Source organism: Coenobita brevimanus, chromosome 101 (genome assembly GCF_032717465.1).
Source record: "Coenobita brevimanus isolate Jiangsu-jjx chromosome 101, ASM3271746v2, whole genome shotgun sequence".
NCBI lineage: Eukaryota > Metazoa > Arthropoda > Malacostraca > Decapoda > Coenobitidae > Coenobita > Coenobita brevimanus.
This window is the reverse complement of record NC_137054.1, coordinates 37,989,023-38,011,920: the sequence shown is the minus strand read 5'-3', so window position 1 is coordinate 38,011,920 and position 22,898 is coordinate 37,989,023. Positions and strand designations below refer to the sequence as shown.

The following is a 22,898-nucleotide window of genomic DNA, read 5'->3' as shown; positions in this document are numbered from 1 at the left end:
TTCAAAAGCAAGCATCAAAACTACTTAACAACCCTAATGACAATAGAATATTCTGGTCAACTCTTAATTCTTTCAATAATAACTTTAACAAGTCATCTTCCATTCCCCCACTAAAATCTTCAGATGGCAATATTACAAATGACCCACGTGGGAAAGCAGATATCTTTGCTAGTACCTTTGCAAGAAACTCTACCATAGATGATACCAGCCAGAATGTCTCAGTACTGGAACTTGATTCTCCCGAAATTGCCCCACTTAAAATACAGACAAGATTTGTAAAATCCATCCTAGACAATTTACCTACCAACAAAGCTCCAGGTCCAGATGGAATTCTGCCAATTGTTTTGAAAAAGTGTTCCCCTGAACTTGCCTCTGTCCTAGCTAAATTATTCAGACTATGCATACGTACTTCTTTATTCCCAAATTCATGGAAAGAAGCCAATATCCACCCAGTTCCGAAGAAAGGAAGTTCGTCTGACCCCTCCAATTACAGACCAATAGCTATCACATCTTCTCTTGGTAAGGTATTTGAAACTTTAATTAATAAGCACATAGTTAAACATCTTGAATCCAACAACTTAATTAATGATGGACAATACGGTTTTCGCCACGAAAGATCCACCATTGACATACTCAATCTCTTAACTCATACCATCCATCAATCAATTGATCTTTTTGGAGAAACTCATGCAGTAGCTCTTGATATCTCTAAAGCTTTCGACAGAGTATGGCACCGTTCCCTGCTGTCCAAACTCCCTTGCTATGGACTAACGTCTTTTGTTCCTTTGATTTCTTCTTATCTTAGTGACAGGAAAATAAGAGTAAAAGTAGATGATGTATATTCGAATTTCCACTCAATTAATGCCGGCGTGCCACAGGGATCAGTTCTGGCACCAACCCTATTTCTGGTTCATATTAATGATCTCTTATCTGTCACTCACAATCCCATTCACTCATATGCAGATGACTCAACACTATATAGTTCATTCACACTCAGACATCCATTTACAAAGTCTAATATCTCTACCTCTCAACTCAATACAGCCATCTCCATAAATCAAGATCTATCTACAATCAGTGAATGGGGACAAAACAACCTTGTCTCTTTTAATGCTAGTAAAACTAAATATATACAGTTTACTAATAGACAGATATTGCCAGATTCGTACATTACCTTCAGTGCTACTAATATTCCCATCTCCAAAAGTATTGAAATTCTTGGTGTCTCACTTAACAGTGCCCTCAGCTGGACCTCTCATGTCAGATCACTTGCTAAAACCGCCTCAAAGAAACTTGGATTATTGTACATAGTCCGTAACTTCTTCGCCGATGAGCAGTTAGCTATAATTTATAAGAGTCATGTGCGCTCTCAGTTTGAATATTGCTCACCCTTGTGGAATGGTTGTGGAGAGGTTGCATTAAGACAACTAGACAAAATTCAGAATAAAGCTGTTAGAATCATTAACAACCCTGCCATTACATATAAACTACCTCCCTGCAAGTAAGAAGGAATGTTGCCTCCCTTGCATTATTTTACAGATATTTTTTTTGGCAAATGCTCAGACGAAGTTGCGTCCATGGTGCCACCTCTCCATGCCTTCCCTCGTGCTACACGGGCATCTGGTAGCGCTCATGACTGGAATGTCGCTCAACCACATTGCAGAACTTCTGCCTATCAGAATTCTTTCATTCCCCGAACTGCATCTCTCTGGAACTCGCTTCCCCAGAGTTGTTTTCCTCCAAATTTCAACCTACAACTGTTCAAGTCTAACTGTTACAGATATTTTATGAACAGAGGACACCAGTAATCTGGTGTATGGATTATTTTTTTTCTCCATTTGTTTTTCCTTCCTCTGTTCCGTTATTTAAAAAAAAAAAAAATGTGAAGAGGATGGAGGGTGAAAGACTGACGAAGAGAGTGTATGTGAGTGAGGTGGAGGGGGGGGGGAGAGGAAGGGGGAGGCCATGGATGAGATGGAGTGATGGGGTGGAGAGGTATATGAGAGAGGGGGGTGTGAGTTGGGAGCAGGGCAGTGAAATGGTGAAGGACAGGGCGACGTGGAGGCGCTTTGTTTGTGGCCACCCCGAATGGGATTGTGGCATCTGCCAATAGATAGATTGCTAGAAAAACCCTGGTGGTAGGTGGTGGCGACCATCATCCACTCACTAAATGTAGTGCTCCCTACTTTCTCCTTAGCCTTTATCATTCTTTTTCTGTGCCTGCCCTACTCTCTTCCTATTTCTCTCATCTTTCCTGTCACTTCTTATTGCTTTTCTTTCCTTTACACGTGGCTTTACATTGAGTGACATGCCAAATGCTTTCCTGTAAGCCAAGAAACCATTTACAACGCTGGGTGGTAACCATATAACCAAACCATACGTGCTCCCTACGTGTCAACAAGTGGGTTGGTGGAGGGTTAGTGCCCCTCCCCGTAAAACAAATAACTCAAACTCAAATGGCCACCCCTTACGGGATTGTGGCGTCTGGCAATAGATAGATAGATAGAAAAACCCTCCCAAAGATAGGATTAATAGCTTTTAAATTCATAACAACATAATAAGGTAGCACAGGCAGCTATTAAGTCAGACTAAGAGGGTACTGTATTTGATTAACAAAATACAGTAATCACTCCAATATCCGGATCAATAGAGCCATCGGTAGGTTCGGATATTGGTTTTGTCCGGATATTGGGCCCCAGCTTATGGACTTGTACTTACGGACCCTAACACAGAGAAACACCTATACAACTCCCTCCGGACATGCATAGCACCTATTTAACACCCAAATCACACCAATAAGGCACATAAATGACTGAAATAAATGCAATAGACACATAAAATGTGGGTTTAGAAGTATGTTCATACATTAATAAACATTCTGGTACTTATGGACTCTAACCGAACCTAACCTAACCGAACCTAACCGAACTCTGAAAAACACATTCCTACTGCACATGCATGAGGTAAGTTTAGTATGGAAAGAAGTACAGTATGACACTTTCTGGTAAGTATAGTATGGGAAAAAATACAATATGAAACATTCTGGTAAATATAGTATGGAAAATAGTACAACATGAAACATTTTGGCTACTTACAGCAAGTCCCTGGCCACCTCGATGAATAACCGCCTCCTCTCGGACTCTGACAGTAAGAACGATTTCCTGAAGCACTTGCACTACACTCTTCCTGAAGTCTTGCACTGAACTTAGTCACTAACACACAGAAGTCCGTTCTTTTCACAGTGTTCACTTTAGTCCAAATAATGTTCCATTAAATTTAAGTGTTGCACATTAACTTTTCCCAAGTTTTTAAGTTTCCAAAGCCAAAACAAAGAAGGTTAGTTACGTTAAATTTCTTTTCTACTTAGTCTTTTCTCCCAACTTGAAAACCTTAACACAACACACCGTTTTTTTCACTGCACAACACTCAAAATTCCCGTGTGGTCTAGTGGAGAAGTTCTTGCTGTTTATTCACTGTCAGAGCCCGAGAGTATCACTGGCAGGCGTCCAAGGGGTGCATCGGTGGGTAGTGGTGATGGCGTACCGACTACAGAAGACTCTGAAGACAGCCGCAAACTCACGTCGAGCGGTGACTCCACTGTAGCTGATGTGCTGGGCTGTGGCTCGGAGCATGAGGGCCTGTCTTGGGGAGGCAACGGAGTGGAACCAGGGCTTGGCACAGCGGGGGTCACGGGCCTGAAAAAACTGTCAATCGTTGACTGACGCAAGGACCGACGATTCTGGCGATTGATGATGCGCTGCCGGAAAGCACGCACTTCCTCCACGAGTCCCAAGGGCCCCATCTCCCTGTCGCAGTCCGGGTGTTCCAGGTAGTCTAGGACGAACTCTAGATGTTCCCGGAGTGCGCTCAGCTTGGGGATGGCTGGAGTAGTGTCCTGCTGGGCGGAGTCTGCATCATCATCGCCTTCGTCGTCGGAATCTTCAAGTTCGGGACTGACACCAGCAACCGAAGACGCGATCTCGATATCAGACAACGTCTGATACCCAGGATCGCCCTCGTGTCAGTCGTCCCAACCACTCACGAACATCGTCCACATCAACATCGTCGCCGTGCGTACGTAGCCGTGCATGGAAGTCATCCACGTCAAACCCTAGGAAATCGTACTCCACATCTGTTCCGAGAAGCAGACGAGACCAACCATTTTCAAGAGTTTTCACAGGGACTTCCTTCCATGCACTAGCCCAGTTGTACAGCGCAGACTTGATGTTGTAGCGGCGAAGGTTTTCCAAAGTCCGCTTGCCTCGAGTGTCACGTCCTTCCCTGCGCTCGTCCTCGTCCTCGAGAACCACCATCACCTCGTCCAGGAACTTCCGACGGTACAGGCGCTTTGTTGCCACGATCACTCCTTGGTCCATTGGTTGAATGAGAGCAGTCGTATTAGGTGGCAGAAACATGCACCTAATACGGCCATTCTCAGCAACCAAGTCCTTGTCGCACGGGTGGGCAGGTGCATTGTCGAGGAGAAGGAGAGCCTTTACCTGGTCGCGAGGAATTCCCAGTGTCTTCGTCTGGTAATGTATGACCTCCTTGACGAAGTGATGGTGAAACCAGTCTTTGAAAATCACAGCTGTGAACCATGCTTTCAAAGAATGGTACCATACGACAGGAAGGACATCCATCACCCCACGAAGGCACCGAGGCTGCTTTGCACGGCCAACAATAACGGGCTTAAGCCGGTGCATGCCGTTAGCATTGGCACAACACAAAGCAGATATCCGTTCCTTAGAAAGCTTGCGGCCAGGTACACGCTTCTCCGTCTCATCGGCGAGAGTGTTCGTTGGCACCGAGCGATAGAATAGGCCAGTTTCGTCAGCGTTATAGACTTGACCGAGAGTGAGGCCCTCCCTGTCGATCAAGCCTTTCACCTTGTGCCGAAACTCGTCCACTCCATCCTCGTTAGCGTCCAATGCTTCGCCATGTGCTTTACGGTTAGTAAGGCCATGTCGCAACTTGAACGCGAAGAGCCAACCCTCGGATGCCTTGAAGTCTAGGGCGTCGTGAAGCCTTGCAAACTTCTCAGCAGCAGCCTTCAGCTCCGTTCCACGTACCATCACACCAGCTGCACGTTGCTGTCGATACCAAATCAACGTGGAGCGGTCGATCTCTGCATACTTGGGAGTAAACATAACCTTCCTCTCCACGTTGCGTTTGCTTCTCGACGAGAAGTCAGCCGTGTACTGCATGAGCTTGTCTCGGGAACGCTTGATATCAAACAAAGTCGACCGGGCCAGGTTGAACTCGCGGAGAATGCGAGAGGAAGACCAACCCGCATCAACCTTCTCCAATATCTCCCGTTTCTTCTCCAGAGTCAACACCACTCTCTTCCTTTTCTCAGGAGGCGGGGCCATCATCACACACACTAAGAGTAGGGCAGAGAGCAGCAGGAGGCCTTGCAGCAAGTACGGCACCACCACAAAAGCGAGCACGTGGGCAGCCATGACGAAGAGCGTAGGTCTTGTCGCGGTGAGAGACAGGCGGGAAGTGGGGAGGATGCAGCGGCGCTCTATCGGACGTCGGAGGAATGACGAACCAAAACAATGCTCTCACGCGGCGCGCGCGGCAAGTTCAAATTACGGACGGCAAAAAATCGATTTTTTTTCCAATTTTTTTGGATTTTCGGACCATTTTGGGAATGTTTGATCCCAGGACGATAAGGTTCGGTTAGTGGGGATGTTCGGTTATTGGGCGTCCGGATATTAGAGGGATTACTGTACTTACAAAACTTGTACAGCACTAAAAACTAAATCTGACTACTTTTTTTTTTTTTTTTTTTTTTTTTTTACCAGTTCCAGTCATTTATACAGATCTGCATTACAGTACACCAGTACATATGAACGGGAACTACTACCATTTACTTAAATAGCTGATGTGCATTACTCTGATCAATAAACTCACATCCTTGATGTGTGGATATCTCTTCTTTGTCTCCATACAAAGGGATTTGAGGTCACTCTGAAGAGCCTCCAACATCTTGACTGCCTGACCTTCACTGCTTGAGGTGGCCATATCTGATGATTTGACAGCGTTTGCAGGACTACCCCACCTTCCAGTATTTCAGTCAGATCCAGTTCTGTAAAGCAAATTTATAGTGGCAATTACTGTCCAGGTGCTTGAGGATGCAAAAAGGGACATTTATATGGACTGAATAAGGCTAAATGGAGAGGTGAGAGTGGGAGTATGGATTGGGTATATGTGAGGGAGTGGGTTAGGTGGGAATGGGAGGGCATAAGTTGCGTGTGCAAGAGATGGAAGGAGAAAATAAGAGTATGGTTCAGTTGGTTCAGGGATTCTGTGTATAAGACTGAAAGTAGGAATACACACTTGGGCGACTATGTGTGTATATGAGCCACGGACATAGCCACAAAGTTCACAAGGGGGGGGGGGGACAGGAAAAAGATGTCTATAGATTCTTGAAAAGGTGGTGGGAGGCGAGCAAAGTGAGCCTCTGCAGCTGGGGGGGTCTTGGGGGGGGGGTGCTGTGAGCCCCCTCAAGGAAAATTTTTGAAAATTAAGTACTTTTAGGGGCTTTCTAAGGCCTATGAAAGTATGTTTTGGAATATTTAGAATATTCAGATGATAACTCATTATAGTGAAAATGGTGAAAAATGGAGCAAGAAAATGAATTTGGCTGAAAAAAGCTTTTTGAATGATCCTTATGGAATAATTCATCATTTCATTCATCATCCAATCCTACGTTCTCCCATGAGAAGCGTAGAAGCCGGGGGCTAGGCAAGTTGGTCCTGACATTTAAGATGAGAATGACCAGCCTCACTCATCCCTGAGTGGCATTACATGAGCAGTAAACCCCAACCACCCCTCGGATATAAACCTTCACTAGCTCAATACGACTGTAGTGCCGTAATTACCCACTAAACAACCAGACGGCAAAATCTGGTCATATGGTTACCACCCAGCATAATAAATGGTTTCCTGATACACAGGACACCATTTCATTTGTCACTCAGTGTAGAGTTAGCCACACGTGGCTGAATGAAGGAAAGAAAGACAGAAAAGGGAGTCTAAAGTCACCCATAGGCAGAAGAACGAGGAAAGAAAAAAGAATAACAATGCGTCTGGGTGTATGTGCATTTTCCTTGCTTTTGAGAGAATAATAATTTTAGCTAAGTTAGTTGGAACCTGGAAATGTCAAAATTAATCTGACAAACGGTAATAACACAAATATATTATTGTCTTCTAAAGTTTCATTTTCATTTTCATTTTTAACCCCTACACCGCGGGCATGTTTACCAATGTATTGCATGTGCCGCGGGGTTATTCGGGCTCCGACAGACTCTGAAAAAATATTTGCCAAAAATCAGTTATTAGTCCTAGAATATTAAAATTAAATATGCTTATGGCACATACCTTCAGCTTTCTCCTGGAATGTTTCTTGAGCCTTCGTTGGTTACCGTAGGACTTGTGGAGACCTCTGAAGTTGGGTAACGAAGTCTCCACTTTACACTTCCTGACAACACGTAATATGATTACCACAGCCAGATATTAACAATATAAACACTACTCTATGATTTTCAAGTAGTTTGGGATCCACACTCCAAAAAAAAAAACACTGTGAAAGCAATGAAAATTACAAGCGCGTCTGACCGTCGCACTTGCGCTAGTTCGCTCTTGGTACTCGTGTCATTTATTATTCATAAAACCCCTCACACTTTATATTTCTATTAGTATATAACACTTATATATATCTACAGTCTTTATCCATAAGTTTCCTTCAGTAGTATTAGTTTATTGTCACTGCAGGGATTAAATTTCTTTCAGTAAAATACGTAGCATTCACTTTCTCGTCCTGTATACTAGCACTGAGAGTGAATGTCACTTTCACCTCCACTCTCATAACTCATAGTATTCAGACATGCTAGAGTGAAACTTTCACTTTCATTACTCCTAGGGTATATACAGTACTCGTATTCTTATAATACTACTCATTTACATTTCTATTTACGTTCTCTATTTTATTTACATTATTTACATTTCTATTTTATTTACAGTACACTGTGTTATGCACTGTCACTTGAAGTAACTTATAAAACTATTTTCCACTGTTCATGTATGTTTACATTCATTACTTTCACTTGCTGTTTACACATTATTTACAATTCCATTTGCACTGTTTTACTCAATAGAAAGATCGCAGTCACTCTTTTATCAATTGTCAGCCCTTTACCTCTCTCCACACGAGGCTTAGTAGGGGGTAAAGGTCACAGGGCCCTTTGCATGGGGGTGAAAAGTCCCTGAAGCTAGCAAGAGCGAACTGACGTACCTCCACGTTAGAAGATGAGAGTGAACTGATAAGGGTGGGCCGGGGTGGTGGCCTACCTAGGGAAATTCATTACTACCAATGTTAGCCTCTTGAAATAGCTATATATAGCAGTGAAATGACTGGCAGGAAATCTAGACAATACATTATAAATTAGGTAGTTCCAGGTGAATGTAAATATCACTTAGGTTTCTCCCTTCCCTCCATATATGTATATTTATTACGAAAAAAGATTATACGGCATATTTCAAGGGGAAATAAACAGCGAAAATTAGCGAACGAGTGCACGTGATGTGTTGTCAGGTGATAATTAGCCAATTCCAGGTGTATGGCACTCTCACTTACCTTATTTCTTTCTTGTATATATTATTTGGTATAAGAATAGGGCATAGGGCTTATTTCAATGGATGAAATTGTCATAAAAAGACTTTGTAGTTACTTGTAGAGAAGTTATATATATTAGACTTGTGGATGAGCGGTTGTTATACTTGACTTGTTTGTAAGTAGATAATCTTGGTTCCCATCTGTCATGCAATGACAGGAGAGGTAAAGAAGAGTATGGGACTATTTTTATTTGTCTTGGAAATATTAACAAAGTCTCTCACACACGAGTGAGTATAAGTAGAGTCCCGGTAGCTACCTCCCTGTCTCGCTCTCCCTCTCTCTTCCAAGTTGCTAAGCCTTCCTCCCTCCTACCTGCCGATTCTATGGCCTCTCTCCTTCTGAGCTCTCTTTCCTAAATTCTGGTGAAACAGGGGTCGTGTCACGTGTGTTCACTGTGGTTGGAAAGTTCTAGAAGCCTGTGTGTGAGTGTGTGTGTATGTGTGTGTATGGTCACTAGGCTTTGTTCTCCTGCTGTTTCGCTGACAAACTAACTGCATCATCTCCTGACATTGCTACTTCCTAATCTGTCGTCAGCTTTTCCTCAGTTTAACTTGCAAGATCATTTCCCATTCCCAGGCTCGCATAGGGCTGTCTATCTGTCTGTTTATCTATCTATCTATTATGATTTGTAAATATAATATGGACTCATAACATTGCTCGGCCCACGCCGCTGAAGGTCCTCCGACAGCAATTATCATCGACATATGCTAATCTATTAGTACATAATATTGATTATAATATTGTATACATATAACATTCATAGTAAATAGCAATTATTCAGTAATATTACATTTTAAACAAGTTGTATACATATTTGAATAAATGCATTAAAAGTAAACTATTTAACTGTAATACAGTATGTACTTGGGTTATTGTAGTGAAATGCATACATGCAAGAAAAAAAAAATAGTTTAAAATTAAGATTATGGTAAGAGTTATTAATATTTCATTTAAAGATAATGACGAAGAGAGTGTATGTGAGTGAGGTGGAGGGGGGAAGAGGGAGGGGGAGGCCGAGGATGAGATGGAGGGATGGGGTGGAGAGGCACATGAGAGAGGGGGGTGTGAGTTGGGAGCAGGGCAGTGAAATGGCAGGGGACAGGGCGACTTGGAGGTGATTTGTTTGTGGCCACCCCAAACGGGATTGAGGCGTCTGGCAATAGATAGATAGAAAGATAATGGTACTGGTATGCCATACATGGGTCATTCTTCTTTGTATTTTATATATATATATATATATATATATATATATATATATATATAATTAATACTATATACAAAATATGTACACTTCATTCAGGGGGGTTAACTTGGATGTTAACTCTCCCCCCACTAAGTACTGACTCCAAATTTGCAATTCTTGCATGCATTCTGTGCATTGCGAACAGCAGTACTGCAACTACAATGCACACGATTATAAAGACAGTAGGTGCTGGGCTATACACATAATATAAGTTGAACATACTCAAACTCAAATCTTCCCAGGGCTTCATTGTTTCATTGATTAGTTGCATAGTTTCAAACTTAGGTGAAGTCAGCTTAATACTTGTGCTCATGTTTAAGTTCATATCAGCCAATGGGTGGAAATGTTTGTGTGTATGACTGAGAATGGCATAGTGATTGATGGTGGATAAAGTAGACATGGCTGCTGTAAATACCGCACAGTAGTCTGGTGCTATGTATAATCCTGAGGCTGAAGTATGAGATGGTGGTATATCTGGACAGACTATGTAAATTGATGTGTTATGAGTGAAATAAAAAAACTGTGAGTGTCCGATGTGTTGATGATGTACAAGTTTATCTGGAGCAAAAGTGAAGTTACAATGATGATGAATATTGTCATTTCCTATGATAGCCATTTCACAAGGGACTGTATCAGTAGGCTGAAATATGAAAATGTACGCAGGACAAAGATGAACAGCATGTAAGGATGTGCAGCACTTTCGTTCAATCGTTGATTCACTTGCGAAAGTGACACTGTCCCGTCTCTTGGAGACCATGATGAGTTCGGTGTCTGTGTTGATGTTGATGATGACCAAAGTGTTGTTATTTTTATGGGGGAAGGGATATATTTGGTATACTATGAACAGGTCTTCAGTTATGAATGGTACATGAACTACTACTGATGTTGGTGTTAGTGTTGCTTCTAAATATGGATAATATTGCATAAATTTCCTACTGCGGAACAACGGCTTCAATTTATGTTTATGTATGCCCTGACTAATTATCTGACATAGCTCATGAACTGGGAGTAAGTCAATTGTGATCTTGCCATCACCAGCATTCGAAATTCCTTGCATAAGTGCCCTGAAACGATCTCTAGTGTTCTCTATTTGTAGTAGAATCGTGTCAATATGTTCTGTGATGATGGAGAAGTGTTGGAAAATAATTTTTCCTTCAATTTCATTTATTTTATCTACCCCCCCCGGGGGGAGGGGGGTTTCAAGAATACTCCCCCAGTATCCCTGCTTGTTGTACGAGGCGACTAAAAAGGTTGGTGGTGGGTTAGTGCCCCACCCCGTAAAAAGAACTAACTAAAAAAGCGAACAAAGCGCCTCGGACCAGGACGGACCATACGTTGACGACTAAGGAACGGACAAAGGACATTCTGAGGGTGGGAACGTGGAATGTGAGAGGAGTGAATGATGAAGTGAAAGAGAGAGAGATTGTTCAGGTGCTTGAGGATGCAAAAGTGGATATATGTGGATTGACTGAAACTAAATGGGAAGGTGAAAGGGTGAGAGAATGGGAATATGGTGTAGGTATATGTGCGGGAGTCAATGAAAATGAGAGGGCAAGAGAAGGAGTATGTCTGATGATAAGCAAGAAGTGGAAGGAGAATATAAGAGAGTATAGAACAGTGGGTGCAAGGATTGTATGGGTGAGGATGAAAGTAGGTATACAAGCGTGGGCGATTGTATGTGTGTATGCCCCGATAGAGGATCGAGTGGCAAGAGTGAAAGATGAGTTTTGGGTGAGTGTAGAAGCGTGTATGGACAAGTTTGAGAGGAGCGAGAGAGTGCTGTTGATTGGAGACATGAATGGCAAAATTGGGAATGTACGAGTGGATGGAGTGGTTGGTCAGTGGGGTGTGCCAGCTGACGTAGATGGGAATGGAAGTGCTTTGGTGGACATCTGTGCTTGTAAGGGGTTGGCAATAGCCAACACCTACTTTCGGCATAAGATGATCCACCGGTATACATGGAGAGTAATGAAGAGGATGGATGGTGAACTTGTTGAATGAAAGGCAATGATAGACTACGTGTGTGTGGATGAGCGAATGAGAAGACAAGTGTTGGATGCCAGAGTGTGGAGAGGGTGGGGGAATGGAGTCTCGGACCATCACTTAGTGATGGCCAAGGTAGAGCTGCAAAGAAAGTGGTTGAGGAGACGAAGGGGAAGACAGGAGGAAGCAACTCCTGTGAGAAGAGTAGAGAAATTGCAAGATAGTGAGAAAATGACAGAGTATAAGAGCATAGTGGAAGAAAGACTGGGAAGGTATGAGCTAGAGCAGATGGAAGGGGTGGAAGACGTATGTAAGATATTCACGGAAGAGATAGGCGCAGCGTGTGAGGCGGTTTGTGGAGTGAGGAGGAGATGCAAGGGTGTGCAAGGGACAGCATGGTGGAATGATGAGGTGAAACGAGCTGTGGAACAAAAGAAGAAGGCATATAGTGAATGGTTAGCGAGTAGAGGTAGCGGAGAATATGAGAGAGAGAGAAGAGAGAGGTATATGTGTGCAGGAGAAGGGAGGTTAAGAGACTGGTGAAGGAGAGTAAAAAGAAAGTGGATGAGGAGTTTGGGAAGAATCTGAGTGTGAAATGGAGGGAGAGTAAGAAATTGTTTTGGAAGGAAGTAAAGAAAGTAAGGCAGTGTGAAAGGGGAAATAGTAGGGGAGTGAAAGACAGGAATAATAGATTGTTGGTGGAGAAGAGAGAGAAACTGAGGAGATGGAAGGAGCACTTTGAAGATTTGTTGAAGGTGGAGAATGAGGGCAGTGCGAGTATAAGTGGTTGGGGAATGGCTGGGAGAAGAAGAGGTGAGAGGAGGGAGGAAGAGATCAGTAGGTCGGAAGTAGTGGAAGCAATGAAGAATATTAAGTTGGGAAAGGCCCCAGGAATTGACGGAGTGTGTGGTGAAATGCTTAGGTATCGGGGTGAGATTGTTGTGGAGCGGATATGGAAGTTGTGTAGATTGGCTTGGGAAGAGGGAAGGGTTCCAGAGGACTGGAAATCAGGTATAATTGTTCCTTTATACAAAGGAAAAGGAGAGAGAGAAGTATGTGGTAACCATAGGGGTATTTGCCTTCTTAGTATGACTGGTAAAATATATGGTAGAATACTCATTGATAGGGTTAGGCATATGACAGAGGAGCTAGTTGGAGAAGAACAAGGGGGATTTAGGAAGGGAAAAGGGTGTGTAGATCAGATATTTGTTCTAAGATGTTTAATGGAGAAATATCTAGAGAAGGGAAGGAAAGTGTATGCTGCCTTCATGGACTTGGAGAAAGCTTATGACAGAATAGATAGGCAAGGTATGTGGAAGGTATTAAGAATATATGGAGTGGAGGGAAAATTGTTGAGTGCTGTGAAGAGTATGTACGTGGGAGCTAGGGTTACGGTGCAAGTGGATGGTGAGCTGAGTGAGTTCTTTGATCTCAATGTGGGACTGAAACAGGGTTGTGTGATGTCTCCATGGCTGTTTAATATATACATGGATGGGGTTGTAAAGGAGGTGAAGAGTAGGGCACTGGATGTTGGGGTGGCTCTAATGAATGAGGGTGAGATTTGGAAGCTCCTGGTGTTGCTGTTAGCTGATGATACAGTACTGTTGAGTGAAGATGAATGGGAGTTGCAAGGTTTGGTGAATGAATTTGGGACAGTGTGTAGGAGGAGAAATCTGAAAGTTAATGTAAACAAAAGTAAAGTTATGGTGTTTGAGAGGAATGAAGTCACAGAGTGTGCAGTGAGGTTGGATGGTGAGGATATGGAGAATGTGAGTGGATTCAAGTACTTGGGTAGTGTGATGAGTAAGGATGGAACTTTGGGGGATGAAGTGCGTGAAAGGGTACAGCAGGGAAGGAAGGTTGTTGGTACACTGAAAGCAGTGATGAGAAATAGGGAGGTGAGTATGGAAGTTAAGAAGTCACTGCATGATAGTATTGTGATCCCTACCCTGACGTACGGAAGCGAGGCATGGACCTTGCAAGAGGGGAACAAGTCAAGAGTGAGAGCAGTGGAAATGAGTTACTTGAGAGGAGCATGTGGAGTGACATGGACGGACAGGTTGACGAATGAAGAAGTGAAGGAATGCTGTGGGGTGGATGTGGATGTGGTTGAGAAGATTAGGAGAAATACACTGAGGTGGTTTGGACATATGAAGAGAATGTAGAATGAAAGACTGACTAAGAGGGTGTATGTAGGTGAGGTGGAGGGAGGGAGAGGGAGAGGTAGACCGAGGATGAGGTGGAGGGATGGAGTTGAGAGGAATATGAGGGAGGGGGGGGTGAGTTGGGGGGAGGGTAGTCAAATGGTGGGTGACTGAGCGACTTGGAGGCGTTTTGTCTGCAGCCACCCTTTGCGGGATTAGGGCGTCGGGCTATAGATAGATAGATAGATAGTCTTCATTGCTGAGTTCTGTCCTGTGATGAATTTATCTTGGTATGTTAGTATCTGAGCTATCTTATTAAATTAGTTGTTTATTTCTTTAAGGTCATCCTCTGTAGCCAATCCAAAGATGTTCCCAAGAACTGGGCCACCCAGGTCGAACAAACCTCGCTTTTGGCGAGTACGTCTGATGTTGTTCCTGTCGCTCAGTACCTCCGTTCCATAAGATGGGAGATCTTGGATCATGATGAGCATAGTTGACTTTGCCTGTTCTAGTTTCCATTTCGCTAACTTTACCATTTCATTCACTTCCTTTGTATTATGTGCTTGTGAAACATAATTTCCTATCATGAAGTCCAGAGTTCGCATCAGCGTCGCAAGGCTGTCTAGATAAGTAGGTAATTCATACAAGTAACCTAGACTTATTTCAGTACTCATGACGTCCTTAACGATTGTAGTCATGGCCGTTGGAGCTATGAGGCATCCTTGTCGTACTATGTGTTAGGGGTCTAAGTGCACATATCCTCTTGCTATGTAGAGGAGAATCCATAGCATAAGTTCCTTCATCGTAACCTACCGAAAAAAAAATCTATTAATTTCCTAATATGGTCATGCTGTGGTCGATGATAGTGACGATGTGCGTTACGGTTGATTGTTATTTCATTTACAGATGGAGTTTAAATCGATATTTAATTCTCGTAACTGATGTACTGTAGATTTGATTGGAACAGTTGCACCTATGTTCGATTGTTTGGTATATGACCTTAATTTCTTTTTGTAATCATTGTTGTTTTCTTGCTTGGTTTCTTGTGGTACGTTCGCCTGTTCGGTTGTATCCGAGGCTGAATAATTATTGGATAATTCCCTTGAAACTCGTTTTAAATGGTCAATATGAACTTGTTTCTCTTCGCCACTTGACAGTGACTTAATTAAAACTTTGTTTGCTTTTATGTTAATTACTCTGTATGGGCCCTCAAATTTTGGGGATAATTTATTGTCTCTCGTATGAATGATACCGTAAACAATGTCTCCTAAGCTGATAGGCGAATCTCTTGCCTTCTTGTTAAATGCCTCCGTCATTTCTTCCTTGGACATCGTTAATTGTTTTTTGACTCTTTTATGAATGTCCTGGAATTCACGTAAACAGAGTTTAGAGTAATCATCGTAATTGTATATGGGCATGCTGTCACCTTCTAGGAGCTCATATGGTAGTTTTTTATCTGTTCCATATATAATGAAATGTGGTGTGTCACCTATGGATTTATTTATAGATCCATTAATTGAGGCTTCTACTCTGGGAATCCAATCATCTCAGCTTGCATAATTTTCACTGAGAATGTGTCATAGCACATCTAATACTTTTTTATCTTGTCTCTCTACCAACCCATTCGATGCTGGGTGATAGGCCAAAACGTTAACCTTTTTGATGTTGTATTGTTTACATATTTCTTGCAAGATCTCAGAATTAAATTCTCCTCCATTATCACTTATTAGTAGTACCTTTGGGGTAGTAAAGCGACATATTACATTATCTGTTATTGCCTTTGCTACTGTCTCTGCTGTCTTATCTTTAATTGGAGCTAAAATGACATAACGGGAAAAATGATCCGTTGCTACGAATAAGTATAGGTTATTATTGTATGATAATGGCATCTTGAGTAAATCAACAGCGACAACATCCCATTGTTGATGTGGTACAGGGTAATTACCCATCGGTGCAGGTGTGATTGGGTATCCTTTGTGTTTCGCACATGATTCGCATCTGTCTATATGATTGTTTATATCTTTTCGTAATGAAGGCCAGTAATATAACAGCTGGGCTTGGTTGAATGTCTTATCCCCTCCAGGATGTCCTGCATGTGGGCTATCGTGTATCATTCGTAATACTTGGGGTATCATGTCATTAGGTACTACCAACTGGTTAGTATTTCTTTGGCGTTTTGGTTGTTTAGAGTTAATCTTGTATAATGTATTATTGACCATTGTGAATTGTTAGAGTGAGACATGCAGTTTGGGTAACTGTATGTCATCTCCACTTTCTAACTTGTATATAACTTTAGACCATATTGGGTCAAGTCATTGTGCCTTTGCGATATCATCGTGGTTTGGGATATTTCCTTTGAGATCTAACGCCGCGACCTGAACTGTGTTCGGGTTCCTAGATAATGCGTCAGCTACTATGTTCATTTTACCTTGTATATAATGAATTTGTACATTGTAGTTTTCAACTGTACATTTCCATCTTGCTCTCCTCCCAGAAAGGAGTTTTTCTTTAAACATACCCACCAGTGGTTTATGGCCGGTGAATAAGTGGATTTTGTAACCATATACCAAATCTCGAAACTTTTGTAATGCAAAAACCACTGCAAGTGCCTCTAAGTCTGTAGTGCAATAATTTTTCACTGCACCTCTTGTTTGTCTGCTGGCAAATGCAATTGGTTGATTTTTTCCTCTTTTATCTTCCTGCATCAGTACAGCCCCTAATCCTTTAACTGATGCGTCTGTACAAAAACGAAATGATTTTGTGTAATCTGGATATGCTAAACAAGGTGCATTTGTTAGTTTAATTTGTAGATTGTTAAATGCCCTTTTTTGTTCTTCTTCCCATTGGAATATAGCATCTTTTTTGAGTAGTTGGACGGCCATACCACGTTGAGTACACCGCTTCCCGTTCGATCAGCGAAGTTAAGCAACGTTCGGTCTGGTTAGTACTTGGATGGGTGACCGCCTGGGAACACCAGATGCTGTTGGCATAACGTTCTCCCTATGTGTCAAGTGGGGTTGGTGGAGGATTAGTGCCCCTCCCTGTAAAACAATTAACTCTAAGCCTTTGGCCACCCCGTTTGGGATACATGGCATCTGGCAATGAATGAATGAATGGAATAGAGGAAAGGCTATATGAGAGAACTGTGGTATGAATGACCTATAGTACCCAGCCAGACCTAAAAATTGTCTAACTTCGTCAGTCATAGTGGGTTCAGGAAAATCTCTCACTGCCTGTACTTTGTCGTCAGTGGTGTGAATACCATCAGAACTTAATTTGTGGCCTAAGAAATTTATTTCCTTAAAGCAAAATTTGCATTTAGAGAGTTTAATTTTTAAACCAGCATCACTAAGCTTTTGTAAATCTAATTTCCTGAGATGATCCTTAATATTCTTCGTTGCGATTATAATATCGTCAAGATAAACAAATATTCCTTGTCCTAAAATTCCGGACAATACGTAATTCATGAGACGCTGGAATGTGCCTGGGGCTGTCCTCAGTCCCATTGGCATTCTTGTATATTGATAATGGCCTCTGTTTGTTGAAAAGGCAGTGTATATACGTGACTCCTCCAAAACCGGAATCTGATAATAGTCGTTTAGGAGATCGATGGTCGAGAATATATTATTCTCAGGACCAATATTCTGTAGAACGTCGCTTAGCAATGGCATGGGAAATCTGTCTGGGATTGTGTGATTATTTAGTTTACGGTAATTTACTACCGCACGCATTTCTCCATTTTGTTTGGGCACGAAGAATAATGGTGCATTCCATGGGGAGGCTGAAGGCTCAATGATTCCAAGTTTTAACATTTCATCGACATACTGATTTGCAAGTGTACGTTGGGAGTGTGGTATGCGGTAAGCTGGTACGAAAATTGGTGGTGTTTCTGGGTGCACATTAATCATGTGATTAATCAAGTTAGTACACCCTAATTGTTCTCCGGGCAATGCTACGGTGTCCCTGTGTGTTTCCAGCAGGGTTAACAAATCATTTTCTTCATCAAATTCACCTGAGTGAATTAAATTCTCTTTTATTCTTTCTCTATCCGTAGATTTTATCTCATTTGTCACTCCAGCTATAACTATTTCCTTCACAGGGGCAGGACATTTTTCAATATTAACTATGCAAGTCCCCTTTTTCAACTGAACTTCCCCATTCATGTGATTAATTATGAATATCTGAGTTTGCCCTTCGTCGTTCGTATGACATAATGCGTTTTCTACTGGCAATCCCTTGACAATCCCTTTACTTTACATAATTCTTCTAAGACAAGAACAGTACTATTCCGTAATTTGCTCTTTATGGTAACTTTCATGTAGGAATTAGGTGGTATAACTAAATCATTAGTGAGATGGGCTGGAAAAATTGATAAATCAGTACTGTTATCTGGGTCACAAATTCTGGAGGACGGGGTTGGTGGTGGGAGTGGATCTATACACTCATCTGTTTGTGTATGTTTGTTTAAGCCTTTAATATTACCAATTCTTTTTGGCTCTCTTCTACCAATCGGTGAGGGCTCTGAAGGTATTTCCTCTATGAATTCATTGTCAAAGTCTATTCCATTCATTTGTGGGAGTATGGTTATGTTCTCAGCTCTCATGGATCTTAAGCCCAGTAACATATGAGCTTTAATTGCTAAGTTTTCAACGATATGGAAAAATGCAGAGAATGGTCTTGTAGTTTCTGTGAAACTGAGATTTAATCTTATCATACCCTTCACTGTAATCTCTTGTCCATCTACTGTGTATAAATCTAAATCAGCTTCATCCAGAAAAGTTACTTTCTTTTTATTTTTAAGAATTCTATTTATTTCTTCATGTGTTATTAAGTTCACTGGAGAGCCTGTATCTAAAAATAAGGAAACGTTTTGATCCTCACATACAGCTGGTATCAAGATACACTCATTTCCCAACATGCCTCCTATGTGAATTTTAGACTGATTTTTCTTTACGTTTGTTCGTTTTTTGTCATGACTTGGTCTTCCCCCGATTTGAACATAGACACAATTTTTTCTACTGTTTTGCAGTCACTGGTCCAGTGCCCTTGGTATCTATGATGCCTACAGTAAGGACCAAATCCTTGTGTCTTTTGTTTGTCCTCTTTTGCCTTGATAAAGCATTCATACTTTGTGTGTCCTGGTTTTGCACAATAATGACATAGAATGGACCTATCCCTTGACTGTGACCTACGAGGTGATTTCCCATAAGAAGTGTTGTTTATGGCGCGAGATCTGCTCGGGCTACGCGAAAACTTATGAAACTGCCTGTAGGAAGGCGTCTGGGAACGAGGCCTTAGCACGTTTGCTTGTTTGGCCTGCCTGATTTCTGGTCGCGATCGATTTTGTTCTCTGTTTGGGGTCGGTGTAGATGTTTTCACAGCTGATACTGTCTCAGGTACCCTCATTCTACCAGAATGTGCATGTGTGTCGACCATACCTGCTTTACTGCACTGCATCTCTACCTCGTTTATTAAGTCTAGCAAGCACATTCCTGGGGTGTACGCGATTGTCTTGGCGATCTTAAGGGTCCTATCAGGTAATTTACACAAGGCAGCTACATAACCAATGATGTCCACGACGAGGTCTGGGGACATCTTTCCATCATCTGTTATCCAATTAGAATTTTTTAATGTAGCTAATAATGTTCTCTTGATTGTGGAGACATCAGCAGTTATTTCACTGAGCACATGGTTTGTAGTGTGCTCCCTTACAAGATCTACAATTTTATGTAATTCTGGAATTATACCTGGCAAGAAGTTCATACCTCCAGAAAATTTCTTCAAAAATTCAGTTTTAAATTCATCATATGTCCTAGCTTTATGGAGCTTATCTGAGCGCAATAAATTGCTTGCTGGACATCTTTCCTGGCTTATGCAAGATGAAAAAATAGCAATTTTCTCTTGTTCATCTAGTATGTGGTGCTTGATGAACATTTGTTCGCACTGACTGACTAATGAAATGACATCAATGCGATCTTTGTCTGTGCCAGAGAATTTTGGGGCAGTTTTATCCTCGTGATACACAAACACGTGAGGTGTGGTTGTTAGATCAGCGGTATTTGTTTCTTGATTCATTTTTACTGTTTGCTCTTTTAATTCAACTTGGACGTGTTTATCGTTGTGTGAGGGAATGGCGGAATATGTACGACCGGACCGGTGAACCCTGTTAAGTATATTGGCATACGTGTGCAAGTCAGCGACAAAGTCCACACTCTCTATGTCAGAGGGGGTTTCCCACTCATCATCTGAAACTGCCGTATTTGTTTCTTTATCTTTAGTGTGTGGTGAGGTTTGTACAAGGGGTGGGCTGCCTTGAGGCTCTCTTAATTGTGAGTCTGTTGTTGTGGCAATTTGTGTGTCATCTGGTGTGTTGCCTTGGGGCTCTCTTAATTGTGAGTCTGTTGTTGTGGCAAATTGTGTGTCATCTGGTATTAACGTGGGTGGTGGCGAAAATATTCCTGTCATTAAGATATGGTGTTATGAAATACGCCTCTTGTTTATTTATGTCCCAGCAAAATAGATGAGTAAATAAGTTGAACACAGCTAATTTTAGCACTGAGAAGAAATGAGTAAGTATAATTTTACCCACTTGATACAGATCGTAGAGGTGTGTCGATACAAAAGTCGATCTCGGAAGAAAAATGCAGGGTTGATTGAAGATCTCTTGATAATTCTAGTGCTGTGTTGATGGATGATATTACTCAGGAAATTCCATGGCCTGGTGCTTGTGGTGGTTAACAGCTGTCCCAGGCAAACCTCAGCATAGAACGTCAAATTTCCAACTCAATACTGTGGAAATAAATGAGTATGAGTAGGAGCTATGTGAATAATGAGTAATGAGTAGTGGGTGAGAAGTGCCTGGTGTCAGTCACACGTTGCTTGGTGTGGCAAACTAGCGTTGTGATGTCATCTCAGAACATGGTGACATCGGCTTCCTACACTGGTAGCTGTGGTGAATCCTGAGTAGCGATGCTTAAGCTGGGTGAAGAAAGGTGAGTAAGTCGCGTTATAAATGTGGCTCTGGTGTTTTGCTGCGTGTCTTGACCTCTTCACCCCTGCGCCAGCGGTGGAGGCTGGGTGGATGTAGCAGAGAGAGGAGGGTGAGGTTTGGTTGTTGTGAGTTGTGAGTTGTATCTCACTCTTCGTTTGTTTGTTTTGTTTTTTCTTTCTTGATGTATTCTCGGTCCTTTTTTCTTGTGATTTAGTCGTTGTAGGATGAAGACTGCCGCTACTTGTGGGTGCGTGTAGAAGATTATACAGACGACTCGTAGAGTTGTTACTCGTAGTTGATTGTAGATTGTTGTAGTTCGTTGGTTCTGAGAGGTATTTTTTTGTTTTTAATCTTAATATTTTGTAGGAATTCACTGTTGATTCGTAGACGAGGTTCGTATACGTTCGCTGCCACCAAATGTCATAAAAGGACTTTGTAGTTACTTGTAGAGAAGTTATATATATTAGACTTGTGGATGAGCGGTTGTTATACTTGACTTGTTTGTAAGTAGATAATCTTGGTTCCCATTTGTCATGCAATGACAGGAGAGGTATAGAAGAGTATGGGACTACTTTTATTTGCTTTGGAAATATTAACAAAGTCTCTCACACACGAGTGAGTATAAGTAGAGTCCCGGTAGCTGCCTCCCTGTCTCGCTCTCTCTCTCTCTTCCAAGTTGCTAAGCCTTCCTCCCTCCTACCTGCCGATTCTATGGCCTCTCTCCTTCCGAGCTCTCTTTCCTAAATTCTGGTGAAACAGGGGTCGTGTCACGTGTGTTCACTATGGTTGGAAAGTTCTAGAAGCCTGTGTGTGAGTATGTGTGTATGTGTGTGTATGGTCACAAGGCTTTGTTCTCCTGCTGTTTCGCTGACAAACTAACTGCATCATCTCCTGACATTGCTACTTCCTAATCTGTCGTCAGCTTTTCCTCAGTTTAACTTGCAAGATCATTTCCCATTCCCAGGCTCGCACAGAGCTGTCTATCTGTCAATTTATCTATCTATCTATTATGATTTGTAAATATAATATGGACTCATAACAAAATCAGTGAAAAATTCCAGAGAAGATTTACTTAACGGAGCACGGCCGGGCAGACGAGAGGACAGGGTAATGGAGGGGGGGTAGGGAGAGGAGTCAAGAAAGGGGAGAAATGGCTAAATTGTCAACAATGGATGGGAGTACAGATGAGATTAGGAGTGCTGACTAGTGTTGGACATTGGCAGTACTGATAGATGATACAAGCCCCCACTTGGAAGCCCGGGTGAATTCAAAATAACACAGAATCACAAAAGCGACGCCCCGCGGTATGATCTCTTGCTCCCAAGCGTCACAAAAGTGACGCCCCGCGGTTAAGGGGTTAAGGGCTCCAACATGCTTGCTTGTATCGGCCTTGGTCACCTCATGGCGGCTCTCCATACTGCACGATCCATTACAGCCTCCCTGTTCAGTCCCTTAACCCTGAGGTTACACATAATGACCTCGTCCCATGTCTTTCTCGGTCTACCCCTCATAACCCCACCCCCAATAATAACACTTCTCACCTTTCTCACCCAATTATCATCCTCCATCCCATCCACATGTCCAAACCATCTCAATCTATCTCTCCTCATCACAACACCAATACACTCCAGTCCCATCCTACCTCTCAACTCTTCCATCGTAAACCCAGCCCCCCCGGACCTTGTACACAGGGACGCACTACACATCCACCTAATCATTGTCATTTCTGCACGTCTGAGCCGGCGAATATTCTACACCTTTACTGCCCAGGTCTCACTACAATACAGCATTACATTCCTAACACATGCTGCATACAAAGACCCCTTAGCACATAGGGAGAGCCCTCTCAATGTCAGG

At 42.3% G+C, this 22,898-nt stretch overlaps 1 protein-coding gene and 1 non-coding gene across 2 annotated transcripts in view; one reads left to right on the top strand and one right to left on the bottom strand.

Moving 5' to 3' along the window:
- Positions 1-6,027, bottom strand: part of LOC145415010 (protein MON2 homolog) — a 1,148,323-nt gene extending 1,142,296 nt beyond the window's left edge. Inside the window, exon 1 of the mRNA XM_080284427.1 lies at positions 5,917-6,027. Within this exon, the coding sequence (XP_080140553.1) occupies positions 5,917-6,027 (111 nt within the window). The remainder of the gene's footprint in view (positions 1-5,916) is intronic.
- Positions 6,028-16,920: 10,893 nt separating this feature from the next.
- On the top strand, positions 16,921-17,039 carry LOC145415161 (5S ribosomal RNA). Its single transcript, XR_013900016.1, has one exon. It is a non-coding gene; the product is annotated as a 5S ribosomal RNA (ribosomal RNA).
- The last annotated feature ends 5,859 nt before the right edge of the window (positions 17,040-22,898 follow it).